Source organism: Gekko japonicus, unplaced genomic scaffold (assembly GCF_001447785.1).
Source record: "Gekko japonicus isolate JY-2015 unplaced genomic scaffold, Gekko_japonicus_V1.1 scaffold4698, whole genome shotgun sequence".
In the NCBI taxonomy this organism is placed as follows: Eukaryota; Metazoa; Chordata; class Lepidosauria; order Squamata; family Gekkonidae; genus Gekko; species Gekko japonicus.
This window is the reverse complement of record NW_015165976.1, coordinates 42,249-55,711: the sequence shown is the minus strand read 5'-3', so window position 1 is coordinate 55,711 and position 13,463 is coordinate 42,249. Positions and strand designations below refer to the sequence as shown.

The 13,463-nt window shown below is 38.3% G+C and overlaps 1 protein-coding gene across 1 annotated transcript in view; it reads left to right on the top strand.

Moving 5' to 3' along the window:
- The window catches only part of PSMD12 (proteasome 26S subunit, non-ATPase 12), a 27,549-nt gene extending 16,169 nt beyond the window's left edge, over positions 1-11,380 (top strand). The window contains exons 4-11 of the mRNA XM_015411477.1: positions 2,834-2,941; positions 3,693-3,797; positions 5,430-5,579; positions 5,721-5,855; positions 7,908-8,020; positions 8,703-8,877; positions 9,626-9,703; positions 10,886-11,380. Coding sequence (XP_015266963.1) covers positions 2,834-2,941; positions 3,693-3,797; positions 5,430-5,579; positions 5,721-5,855; positions 7,908-8,020; positions 8,703-8,877; positions 9,626-9,703; positions 10,886-11,095 — 1,074 coding nt within the window. The 3' untranslated portion in view covers positions 11,096-11,380. The remainder of the gene's footprint in view (positions 1-2,833; positions 2,942-3,692; positions 3,798-5,429; positions 5,580-5,720; positions 5,856-7,907; positions 8,021-8,702; positions 8,878-9,625; positions 9,704-10,885) is intronic.
- The last annotated feature ends 2,083 nt before the right edge of the window (positions 11,381-13,463 follow it).

Genomic DNA, 13,463 nt, shown 5'->3' with positions numbered 1-13,463 from the left:
CCATTATGTCGCAGGTATAACAAGTAAAATCCCTATATTGCTGGAAAAAGCAAGAAGGCTAATGATCCAGGAAAGCATAAATGACATCAAAAGAGAGCTGATTAACCATACAAAAGGTAAAACTGAGGTCAGTTATTGGCCAGATTACTGGGTGCTTTTCAAGCATTATTTGTGAAGAATGAAGTAATTGTAAGAAGGGTGGGAAAGATGGAATGGTAGAGAATGTCAGAAGGCTAAATCAAAATTTAAGAGAGTTTACCACAGAGTGAAAGCTTTCTGCTCCCATTACCATATTTCAGGTTACTGTAATCAGAAACGAGCTTATAGGAGGCTATTGCATGTCAAAAAGCAAAGACATCAGACTGATGTGGCTAAAACTGGATAGACATGCCCAATCAAAAAATCCGCAATTATTTTGGAAAACCTTTAATGATTGAAATAGGCAGCAGAGAAATTCCAAAAGTGAAGATGAAAGCTCTCCAGAAATATGGGTAGACTACTTCTGTCATGAGGGTGAAGGTATTGAGACCTGTGATAACATCACTGTGTTGAAACATAGTTTAACATTAGTTACACAAGTATGGGAGAAGGTTGAACCTGAAGAGGTTCTTAGGTTGATTCGTCATCCGAAACCTGGTAAGGCTGCAATGGTAAGCTGGTAACCTGGTAAGCGCCACAGTGTTGTGAGCAGAAATTCTACCTTGTGAACAAAAAAAGCTTAGTGGCATTAAAGTTGTGAGCGAGTCTACATTTGACTATTGCATAAATTAATTTTTTAGATTACTTCCATAACCTTGTAAAAATCTCAGAATAAATTCTTTTAAATTATATTTAAACTATATTTTAAGAATAATTTAAACATTGTAAGAGAAAACAGAATCAAGTCAAATTTCACCCACCCTTTTCCACTATATTCCACTGGCTTCCAGAGAATTAGGTCTACCCACCCCTTTCTACTATATTGGTAGACCTGGCCTTGGACCATTGCCTCGTGCTGAGCCTCAGAAAACATACCACCACTTGGGGTGAGGGGACTGTTGCAGTCTACTTTGGTTTTTTTTTTTAAGTGAAATATAACAACCAGCATTACAGGTCAAGTATAACAGGGGAGGAACAATCACTGTCAGAATCCTGCCTAACCTAACAAACAGGAAGTTGCTTAAATGTTATCAATCTGCCCAAAGTACTTATTTATTCAAATATTTATATCCCATGTTTCCCTGTGACTCAAGGCAGCTTACAAATCATACTGAAAAGCATAATAGGGGTGTGCAAAAAAAAGTCATTTTTTTCTGGTTCCATTGTAGTCAATAGACCCCATAGACTATAATGGAGTATCAATCGGGGGGGTGGGGGGTTAGGTAGAGGCACCAAATTTGCAGCATAGCTGCTGGTGCCTCTCCTCAACTCCCTCCCACCCCAAGTTTCAAAAAGATTGGACCCCATCTCACATGTGTTGTTGCATTGTCTTTTGTCACATGTATTGTTAAATTGTCTTTTGTTCGTTAAAGCCAGGTGTGATATATTGGGAGCTTTTATTCTGATGTTCAGTGTTCTAGTAACTAATTTTCCTGAATTTCTTTCTTAACAATTTTTGATGGATTCTCCTTACTCCTTTTATAGTGTGTAGTGTTATTCAACTGTCTGTAGGCTTCAGTAATGTAATCCTCCCTGCCCCAAATGACTACTGCCCCCCCCCATCAGCTGGTTTAATAATGATATCTTTTCTTTGCTCTAGCTGTTTTAGTGCTTGATGTTCTTTCTTATTTAAGTTATGCCAAACCTGTGGAGTAGAATTTTTGCTCTCAAGACACCACAGCTAAGAGGGAGCTTCGGTAACTATATTATCTTGAAACTGTTGTTTTCTAATGATACAGACTGATTGCAAGCTGTTACTAAATTTCTAGCACATGTTTTTAAATAGTTGTAATATTTAATAATTTATTGATTTGCTTTTTTCCCTTTTTCTGTATCCTACCAACCTGTGGTTGAAGGGATAGGAGATATATATGCACACACGCACACCTGTGCCTGTAAGATGCATTCAACTGTGTTGTACACAGCAGTCAATTTGGAGTTGATAATGCTAACTGGTGGAACAATTGTGTGCTTCCATCAACTACGGTAAATACTCTGGTTTGAGTGCTGAAGAAATCTGATACCAACAGAAATGCTGTAAAATTTAAATTTTTACTGTATTCTAAAAAAAAAAGCCATCTTGCCTGAACGATGTTAAAATTTCCTGCAGCACCTGAACCTCTGTAGTGCCAAAAGATTGGTATAATCTGAGAAAGCCTTCCTAGTAGCAGGTATATAGAAACCTCATGGTGTTCGTAGCTGTTCTTAGTAATGCCACATGCTATACAATACATTAAGCTAAGAGATATTTTTAATTTATTCAAAGTGCTGTAATAAGCCTGATTTCCAGTTATAGAAACTCTGAATAAGTTATCCCTTAATCATGAAATAACAGTTCTTCTAAAGGAGATCCTGTAGCAGACAAACAAGTTTTTTCCTTTTGTGCTTCATTTTTTATTGCCAGTGAAACTTTGTAGTATGCAACTGTGAAAAGAGCTGCTAAAATGAGAGGAATTGGAATGTCTCTGCCATTTTATGTTCTATGTGCTCTCCACTCTCCATCTGTAAACAGAAGCAGATGTTACTGGTCACCTCTTTGGCTTCAAGTAAATGTTTTCCTATTTTTATTTCTTTACAAAGATTCTCTGTGGACGGATACTTTTTCGTGTATTTTAATGCTTGAATAAATAAAAATTCTATTTATGCATGGCTGTGTAGATGTAACATTATAAGGGTTTTTTGTTGTTCATTTTAGGCTGTTGCTAAAATGGTCCAGCAGTGCTTCACTTACGTTGAAGAGATCACAGATCTACCGATCAAATTACGATTAATTGACACACTGCGCATGGTTACAGAAGGAAAGGTAAAAGTTGTTCCTGTTCAAGAGCTGTGTTATTCCTAGAACTCCTCCCTAGAACACACAGTTATCTTGAGACTGCAAAGCCTCTTTCAGGTCACCAGTTTGTTTTATGGTAGAGTTAATTGGAGATTTAAGATAAAGACTTTGCTTATGTATTTATCTTAAGGTTCCTGAGGTGTAACTAACAGAAGGCTTGTATGAACTGTTGCAGTCCATTCATATTTTGCCCTTAATTTGGAGACCAGCAGATGGGGTGGGCCTTTGGGATCGCAAGGTGGTACCTAGATAAACAAAATGCTAGTTTAAAATGTTTCTTCACATATACTCATTGCTGGCTTGAAGTGTTTGAGTACATAGGCTAATGCTGAACAAACAACAGTTCAGTCCTAAGCAAAGTTGTACTCTTCTAAGCCTGTTGGAAGTCACTGAGTTTAGATGGGTGTAATTCTGCTTAGGGTTGTGTTGTAAATTTCTTATATAGCGAGGGCTTGAATGGCAGGCTCTTCATTAATTTCCCCTTTTGTGTTCTAAAAATGCTTCTAGGTCAACAAGCATTCACCCTAATATGCAATTAGCCTTTCAGATTCTTCTGATCATCCACAGACCTAAGAATTTGTAAGATGCTCTGTATCCCTGTGGAGACATCTCTGCACATGTGCTGTGGCCTTGCATGGAATGATCATGGTCCAAGATTCTAATATAGCTCACAGAGTTTTCTTAAACACTTTACATACAGGAAACCTTTTTTTTTTAGATCTATGTTGAAATTGAGAGGGCTCGGCTGACGAAGACTCTTGCAACAATAAAAGAACAGAATGGTGAAGTAAAAGAAGCTGCCTCAATTCTGCAGGAACTTCAGGTAGTGGTCCAGGAATGTTTAACATGAAGTGAATAACATTTTTACAAGTACCGACTCTTTAATCAGTTTTTAAGTAAATTTTTATCTTTTTGTCCTCTTGGCAAAAAACTATACATTTCAGATTTCTTTTGTAATATATTAACATATATTCAAGCTACAGTGTGTGTTGTGATAGTTTTGTAGTGCTGTTCTCATTGACACCTGAAAACAGATTTGTGAGCAGATGTCAAAACTGAGTTCTGGCAAGATCTAGGACTAATGAAGTATCTCTAGCTGGTTTGTATAGTATACATTTAAAGAGATGAGGGAGATTTGTGATATTTCTAGATCAGCAGATACAGATTCTGTTCTAGCACTGTATCTTGCAGTATATGATAGAAGCTTTATTATTCGGCATTTGATTATCCAGAACACTTAGTTAGCTGACATAGCTCAGAGGGCAAGTTCCTCCCTCTCAGCCATTCATGCCCCTGCCTCTTCAGACATACGTGCACCCCACTCCCACTTCTTCCTCTGGCCAGCTGGATGCTTCCAGCCAATGCTGGAATTCTGGCAACTGGCACTGCCAGCAAATGTCATCCTTGGATGCCTCCTTTCCTCTCGGCCTTCCTTAAACTCTGGAGCACCCAGCTAGATGGACCATTTGTCTCCCTGCTGTGTAGGGTGGCTCAGGTAGATGGGTCCAGTCAGGCTTGGGTGCTATCTTCATGGTGTTCCCAATGGAGCAGTTTGGTCACTGTGGATTCCACTAGATGCAGGGCAGGGCAGAGCTTGAGTATCAAGCACAATTGTATAATTGGCAACCCCTGTTCCCTACAAGTACTGGATAACACAGCTTTTTATTTATTTATTTATTGTTTCAACTTACTACCCCGCTCTAATCCCCGAAGGGGATTTTTTATTTAACTTTCAAGTGTGCAGAGCATACATTATAGTTTTGAAATGGATAAAACTTGGATTTTTTGTTTATGAAATGGATAAAACTTGGATTTTTAAAATTTACTTAACAGCTTTTATTGCTTAGTGCGCTGCTGTTAAACAGCTTGGAAAAGAATTCTGTCATGCTGTTATTCTTTAGCCACTAGTTGTCTATTCTTTAGCCACTGGTTGTCTAGTTGTTTTTCTTGAGAGGAATAAAGTTTGTCAACAAGGCTAGGAAAGCACCTTTACATTTTGAAAGGTCAACATCAGATTTCATGAGGCTTCAGAAGTATCTTAAACATAGCAGTTAGAAACATTTTTTGGGCTCATGAATGAACAGATGTTTGGTATTCCCCACATTATAAAAGTCTGGATGAAAAGTAAGTAAACCAGTTGGCTTGGATCCAGACTAGCATTTCTGCAGGTGCAGCTTTCTCTCCTCCCTCCTCTTGCAGCAGCCTGAAATCCAGTTCCTGGAGGAAGGTTTAAATCACTAAGCCTTTTAATTATTTTTTTCTGAGAATGGCTATGCACAAAGTTGCATCAAAAATTTACATTGCTGAGGCATGAAACTGTACACAATAATTTAGGGGAGGTTGTGTGATGCAGAACTCTTGGCTATCTTACTAGGACACATGTTATGATTTACCTGTAAGATTTTTTAATGGATGACCTGGAGATATAATCTATTGAATACATTTTTCATTTTAGGTGGAAACATATGGATCAATGGAAAAGAAAGAGCGTGTGGAATTCATCTTGGAACAGATGAGGCTTTGTCTGGCTGTGAAAGACTACATTAGAACCCAAATTATTAGCAAGAAAATTAACACCAAGTTTTTTCAGGAAGAAAACACAGAAGTATGTCTGGGAGGTTTTGCGCTGCATTCATTTATGCAGTTATACTCATATGTTTTAAATAGATTTCTCTGTTAATGTTTGTGGAACAGCCTTGACAAGTTCAGAGTGTCTATATTAACAGGACATTTCTCAACTTTCCAGAAACCAAAACTGAAATACTACAATTTAATGATTCAGCTGGATCAGCATGAAGGTTCCTATCTTTCCATTTGTAAGCACTACAGAGCTATTTATGATACACCTTGCATTCAGGCCGAAGGCAACAAATGGCAACAGGTAAACATATTCTTTCACCATCTGTCCCCAGTTGTTGATCCAGAAAGTCTTCTCTGAGGGCCGAGGCATCCTTGTGGTGGACCTGAACTGCGTTAACGAAGGGGAGTTGGGTGAAAATTGCTGCTCCCTCCTTCTTTTGCCTCAGAAAAGGGAGGAAGTGGCTGTGTTTTACCAGATTCCTTGCACACACTTTTCCTGTGGGATCCAGCTCCTGTACTACAGTCTGTTGCTGGTGGTGGCAAGAGGCACCAAGAGATGTTCAGAAGTGGCTTGCCATTACCTGCCTCTGCATAGCGACCCTGGACTTCCTTGGTTGTTTCCCATTCAGATACTAACCAGGGCCAGCATTGCTTAGCTTCTGAGATCTGATGAGGTCAGGCTAGCGTGGGCCTTTCAAGAGAGGGCACTACAGTCTGTTAAAGGAAGTTTTTGTACTGTTAATATCATGTTGCTCCTTCCCTTTTGATTTTGATGTAGGGCTCAAGTTCCTTTTGCAGTATTGGCTGTTCTTGTGAACTGTAATATCACACTGTATTCAGATTTTGAGCAAAAACTTGGTTCTCCTTCTATTTGAATTCTTTTTAGCTCAGGCAGGGGTCTCCAACATGGTGCCAGTGGGTGTCATAGTGCTCGCTGACACCTTTCCTGGTGCCTACCAAGTGTTTCAGAAGGTGAGCAGGTGAGTCTTTTGCATAGCAAGGCTTCTGATTGGCTATTGGGAGATTTGATTGGCTATGCAGATGTTTTAAAATGTTCCTTTGGTAGCAGCTGCAACCACAGCACAAGGACCTACACTGTGGTAAGCTGCAGCAGCCATTTTTTGGCTGGCTTCACCTCCTGTGGCAGTCATTTTGTGGCTGAGCCCACCATACCGTGTTGGAATTCCAAAGGAGCCTGCATGCTCAAAAAGGTTGGGGACCCCTGGCTTAGTGTATGTCGTTTGTGAGGCTCGCTGAAGTTGTTTGAGTGTGGTAAATTGTGTCCTAGAAGTCTGTGGACTAATTCAAAAGCTAGCATTGCAACTTGTGTCATGCAAGAAGGCAAAAGATCCTTCCCTGCCTCCACTGTACATAACAATGCATTGGATCCATCCTGAATTTTCTCCTCATGAAAAGCAATTCTGTCAGTGAAACATAATGTTCTTACCTCCCCCTTTCCCACTGCAGCCCACTGATCTCCTTGTGGACAGAGGCCCTCAGGAACATCATGAGAGGCAATTTGTGGGTCTGCAGCAGGAAGGGGGAATTGGTAGAAATGACCCCACCTCTTGTGTTAGCAGAAAATGTAGTCTGGATCCAATCTGATATGTGTCACAAGTTTTACCACACATATGACTGTGTATGAGATGGCCCAAGTCTGGTGATCAGGGGGTACTGGTTACAGTGTCAGGCTAGAATATGGGAGAAACCCGGGTTCAAATCCACACTGTTTTGCTGGGTGACCTTGGATCAATCACTCACCTGCTTCACAGGGTTATGATAAAATGGAGTATCACAGAGTACTCTATGCTGACCTGAGCTCCTTGGAGGAAGAGTGTGCTCAAAATGCAAAAAATAAATAGAATTTCTCAATTAGGCCTTTGAGTTTGCAGTCTTCTCTGTAAAGCACTCGTGTCAGTGTGTGCATTGCTGGAACAGTAAGGGTGCCAATGAGCCTGACTCTCATGTGACTTGTGAAAAATTGCTATTAAAAGGAACAAGCTATTGCCTTGTAAGAAATCACAGGAGCCAGTAAATGATTTGGAAATGTCCCCCTTGAACCCAAATATTATCTGTAGGATTCTGTAAATTCTCAAGAGCTCTTGTGTTTTTTGACTTCCCTCTTGGCATTCTGTTCTTCCTTGTCCTTAAGCATTTTTAGTGTGGGGGGGTGCTAGTGAGGAGGGGTTTTTTGATTTACATAATCATTTTCCTGCATACTTGGGGAGTCTTCTAAATATATCAAAACATTACTGTAGATAGCCTGATTTGCTGCTTTTGTGAATCTCTCTAGAATGCTTAATAGTAAATAAGAATGTTTTCTGCAAAATCAAGTTTTTTCTGTTTCAAACAGGCCCTGAAGAGTGTGGTACTTTATGTTATCCTATCACCTTACGATAATGAACAGTCTGATCTGGTACACAGAATAAGCAGTGATAAAAAACTAGAAGACATCCCCAAGTATAAGTATGTAACTTTTCTAGTAATCTATTATGTTATAACATGGTTGGTGTGAGAATGTACCAGAAAATGGTCCTGTACAAATGTTACATGAAGTGCAAAGTCTGAATTCTTTATGGACATTAAAATATGCCTAAAAGAGTATATTTTAAATATATTGGAAAATGTGGTGAAGATACTTGATCTGTCAGTATTTGCAATATTGTAACATAATGCCTGAGTTTGTATACAGCTATGGTATGTAGAAGTAAGAACTGGCATTCATAGTTTTGGGCATGACCCTTTTGTCTATACCACACCAAAACCGTAGCAACTGTTTCAGCTTATTACATACAAACCTGCAAATAAGAGTCTGTGTGGGCACACTCTTTTCTATGAATTAGTGTTTAAGTGTCTGTCTTTGAGAAGATTAATGTTAGGGATGGGCACGAACTGACTCATGAACCAAAATCTGGGCTGAACTTGGTCTGGTCCGGAGCTTGGGAACCGATGTTCGGGGAAGGTGCCTTTCCCAACATTTTCCCAACTTTTGGCCAGTTTGGTTCGGTTGTTTGGGGCCAGTCATTTGAACCTAACAGCGGGGCAGTGTGGTTAGTGTTGCCTGCAGAAAGTTTAAATGCACCATCTTATGGTATAAGAGAATAATGTTTCTACCAGCCATTTATGGGGGTGTTTTGTTTTTTAACAGAGATCTTTTAAAATTATTTACTACTATGGAATTGATGCGCTGGACTGCTTTAGTTGAGGAATATGGAACAGAATTAAGGGAAGGGTCTCCAGAAAGCCCTGCAACAGATGTATTTGGTTATACAGAGGAAGGTGAAAAACGATGGAAAGATTTAAAAAACAGAGTTGTGGAGCATGTAAGTACAGACTGCTTAAGAGCATTAATTAGAATGTGAGAAATGCTGCTAGTAGCTATTGTCATCCTATGTACAATTTTTCTTATAAATAAGACTTATTACAACTTTTGTATTGTTACTTAGGAATTAATAACAAATCTTATACCACTTCTGCTCAAGTCCAAATATAATTAACATATTTGAGCAACATTGAAAGGACATTTTAATTTGCTGTATTGCCTACTGCAACTCCCTTTATAAATACTTTCATAAGTTTTTAACTCACTGATGATCCATGGTGCATTTTGTATATGCGTTTATGTGTTAGTAGAACTTACTTGTAGATCTCTCTGGTGAGCTAATTGCTAACTGTGGTGTATACCATTATAGAGTCTGTATACCATTATAGAGTCTAAGCATGCTCTGGTTCTTTTTTTTTTGGTAAACAAATTTTATTTTCTCAGGAATACAACATATAAAATTAAATCATTTCGTTCTATCAATTGTCTACCCCGTTCCCAATTCCTCCCCTCCCTCCGGTGGCTTCCCGCAATGCTTCTCCCCCTGCTCCAAATTGCTTCATATCATCAGCTATATGCTACAGATTAATCTGAGAATGTTTTGTACATTTCCTGAAATCCCAAAATTTCTTTTTTGAAGCTGTATACCATTATAGAGTCTAAGCATGCTCTGGTTCTGTTACTACTTTGTTTTATGGGGACATTTTGATTGTTTGACCATAATCTTATGTTCTAATTTTTATTTTTAGAATATTAGAATAATGGCAAAATATTACACCAGAATTACTATGAAGAGAATGGCACAGCTCCTGGATTTATCTGTTGATGTAAGTGGTGCTCAGGTTGATGTAAAACGTGTGACATTGGTGAACAGTGACTGTTCAGAATAATGCTCTGGAGTCCTCTAGTTCAATCACAAGGGGTGGCGTGGCCATTGCAAAACTTAACCAAGGGAGCAATCCTAAACAGGTCTACTTGGAAGTAAGCTTCATTTTTTTCAGTGGGGCTTGTCCTCAGGAAAATGTTCTTAGGATTGAAGCCCAAATTTGTTAAGTCAGTAGGAGATTGTTAGCTGCAGCTACTCCATGTATCTCTTCATCATATGGAGCTTTACCCTTACAATCCACTGTGTCCATCCCAACTTCCCTATTTCCTGTTTTCACTGTGTCTTAAGCTTTTCCCATTTGTACATACAATTAATGTTCTTGATTCTCCCTTGTCTCCAGGGGCATCTAGAAATATGGGGATAGATGTGATGGTTCTGAATTTCTTATGTAATTGAAAAGTTTTTTTACACGTCTAAACAGACATACATGTTATCTCCTTCAGCAAAGTATTGCAATCGTATTAGTACGTTTCCTAGCCTTGCATCATGCAAGATACTTGTCTTGACTTGTACTATTGCTTGGCAGATTTTGTTTGAGGCCACCAATATCATTTCAGTGCCAGAGTCACTATTATAAAGAACTGTGTGTATGTAGCAACCAGATACATAAATGAGCAAAACTGAAGTGGATTGCTGGACCATGTTCTTTATTTCAGTGGGATTTGATTTTCATCAAGCGTGTTGTTTTGATCTTCAAAATAGATCAGTTGAATCCCATGATTCGTTAGTGGAAGATACTGTGTTGCAGATATTTCCCGTGATTCCACATTTTGGAAAGGATTCCAAACTGTCTTTTCCAAATGTGGAAGAGTTTATTCTTGGGGTTGCAAGACCAATATAGACTAGTAACAGTATGGGTTGTGAAGCTGAATGGGGAGAAGAAATTGCCCTTTTTGCCTTTTCCCAATGTAGCTTTGGTGACAGAAGAGGAAGAAGGAAACAATCTTGCCCCCTTCCACCTCCCTACTGCAGCTTCTCAACCCCAGTGGCTATTAGTCTTTGTCTCCATGAATCACTGGATCTAACCCTCTGTTTTGATATCATTCAAAAGAATTTCATTCCAAGCATGATGTGTGGATTTCAGTTTAAGTACCTAATTTAGTACCATTTGTTTGCTTTACAGGAATCTGAGGAGTTTTTATCCAACTTAGTGGTGAATAAGACCATCTATGCAAAAGTAGATAGGCTGGCAGGAATTATCAACTTCCAGAAACCCAAGGACCCAAATAACCTTCTCAATGACTGGTCTCATAAGCTCAATTCACTGATGGCTCTAGTTAACAAAACTACACATCTCATTGCCAAAGAAGAGATGATACATAACCTGCAGTAATATGCCTCAGTAGCCTTAATGCTTTAGGGAGGCATTGAAAATTGGCCATAGAAAGAGACTTCATGCCACTGTATATTTGTTTTTGTTTTTTTCATCTCTCCCTTCCAGGACAAACTTAGAACGTAATCACTCTTGAAGAATTGTTGACAATTAAATTCTTTTGATTATTCATTTAGCTTATAACAATTTTTGCTGCAATTGATGGAACGAACACAATAAAAACTGTATTGCCTGTGTAATAGAAATGGCCTTTGATTTATCCCAGTTTGTCTTGATCTGTCCAACAAATATCTCTGTATTTATCTTCCTTGATTATCTTTTTGCTTTTCCAGATGTACAAGTATGTCTTAATATATTCTTTTTATAAACAAATCAAACAAGGCAGTTCTAATTTTAAATTGAAAGGCAGAGTGTGTATGAGAATTTCAAGTATACAACTTCAGCTATCGTTTTTATTACATTCTTTAGTCTGGTAGTTTTAAAGCAGAATGCGATGTAACAAACAGCATGGAGTCTGTTGTAACTCATTTTCCTCTGTGCTATGGGTAAATGTCTCTAATCATTTACTTAATTAAACTACAGTAACACACTAGTATTTTTTTTCCAAAAGCTGACATTTCATAGTATTTCAGATAGTTCATCTTGTCTTTATTACATTCCTGACAATGGAACTCTCTTGGTTGCTTCAGTAATTCTTAAAACTCTGAAGTGAAAGAAGTGTAAATAAGCTGAGCTGGTATTTAATCTTCTGTTTTGGACTGTCATTTGATAAATGGCAACATGGCCTAGGCTGTGATCTCACAAGCCTAATGTCAGATGCAAGCGCTTAATCCCTTAGAATTTTTTTTAAAACTAGAATAGATATGATCCATGCTTGGATTTAAAACTAATTGTATTAAACTATTTTCAAGTTGTATTTGAAGATCCACACTTTTCCAGGTAGAGATCAACATCTGGCTTTGGAACTGTATCAGGTGCTTTCAAACACCCTTGACCCTTTTAACTTAGATTGGAATGGAGTCAGCATTTTAGGGATGTTTATATATTTATCTGTAAGTGCCTTGGATACTTTGGGATCCAAAAATACAATGCAACAACTTCTGCCCGCCCAAGGGGTTACTGAGCTCAGTACTCTATGTAACAAAGTGCTTTTAGAATGAAGGGAAACTGCGCTATGGCCCTAGGCAAAGTTTTGTGCTGCTGAAAGGAAATAATCAGAAACTGAAGCTGACAATACCTACCTTTTATGCTGTTTTTTAATCCCATTTTGCTCAGAGTAGTAATCAGTTGCATGCAGAGAAAAACCTTGTGCAGATGCAGTGTAAGATATGCCAGTGTGAGAAGGAACTTCTTGTAGTAAGGAAAAAAAATAGTAGTCTCTTACACTTGTGCAGAATGTGATGTAACAAACAGCAAGAGGTGCAAAGCACGCTCATGGGGATTCTGACAGAGCTCCCTGACAGGTAAAGACTAGACATTGTTATGGAACTGTAGAAAGTGTTTTCAGATGGCCTTGATCTTTTTTTCTTTTATCAGAATGTAGTCAGCAGTTTAGAGGTGTTACTATATAAAATGTAATGACCAAAAGGGTTAATGAAATCTGTGAATGCTGTCTTGTAGATACTGCATAAAACAGATGCAAGGAAGTGTGTTCTTGTGTTTCCTATCACTTTTGGTTTAAGATGAGTGTTTCAGCGCTGTTCAGAGTGAGAGAATGTATTAAATATATACAGCATGTGGGGGCATACACATAGATGAAAATGGAAAATATGTGCATTTTATGGGCTGATTCCATTGTGCAAAATGGTGTTTCTTTGAATGTGGAACCTTTCTACTTTGCATCTGCTATAGTAATGAATACTTAGGGGTGAATGTCACATCTCTCTGTCTTTCTAAATTAATTCTTCAGTAGTATTGCATGTCTGACAAGTATCTCTTATCATTAGCCTTGTTTTCGCCATTAACCCAATAATTATATTTCCCTTTATTACCAGAGACAGCAAAAAAGGTCCTTTCCCATCTACCATGCTGAAACAATTTATAGAATGCTTAAAGAAAATGGCTGTAGCATGCTGGAAGTGAAACATATAAGAAAACTGTTAAGTAATTGATCAATTTCCTCATAGTGCAAATAGCCACTTTCTCTCAAAAGGTTTTCTTACAGTTTTGGCAAAGCTCCACGCATGACATCTTTATATTATTTCTCAGAATGCTTTATTCCATTGAATAAATAGCTCTATAAACCCAATGAAAATTAATTCTTTGGAAGAAACCGAAGTTTGTAGGAGGTTAATGTTGTTCCTTTCACTTGAAATATAAATCTGAAGCTTATAGCAAAATTTCATTTCCTGTTCATGACATTGGTTGA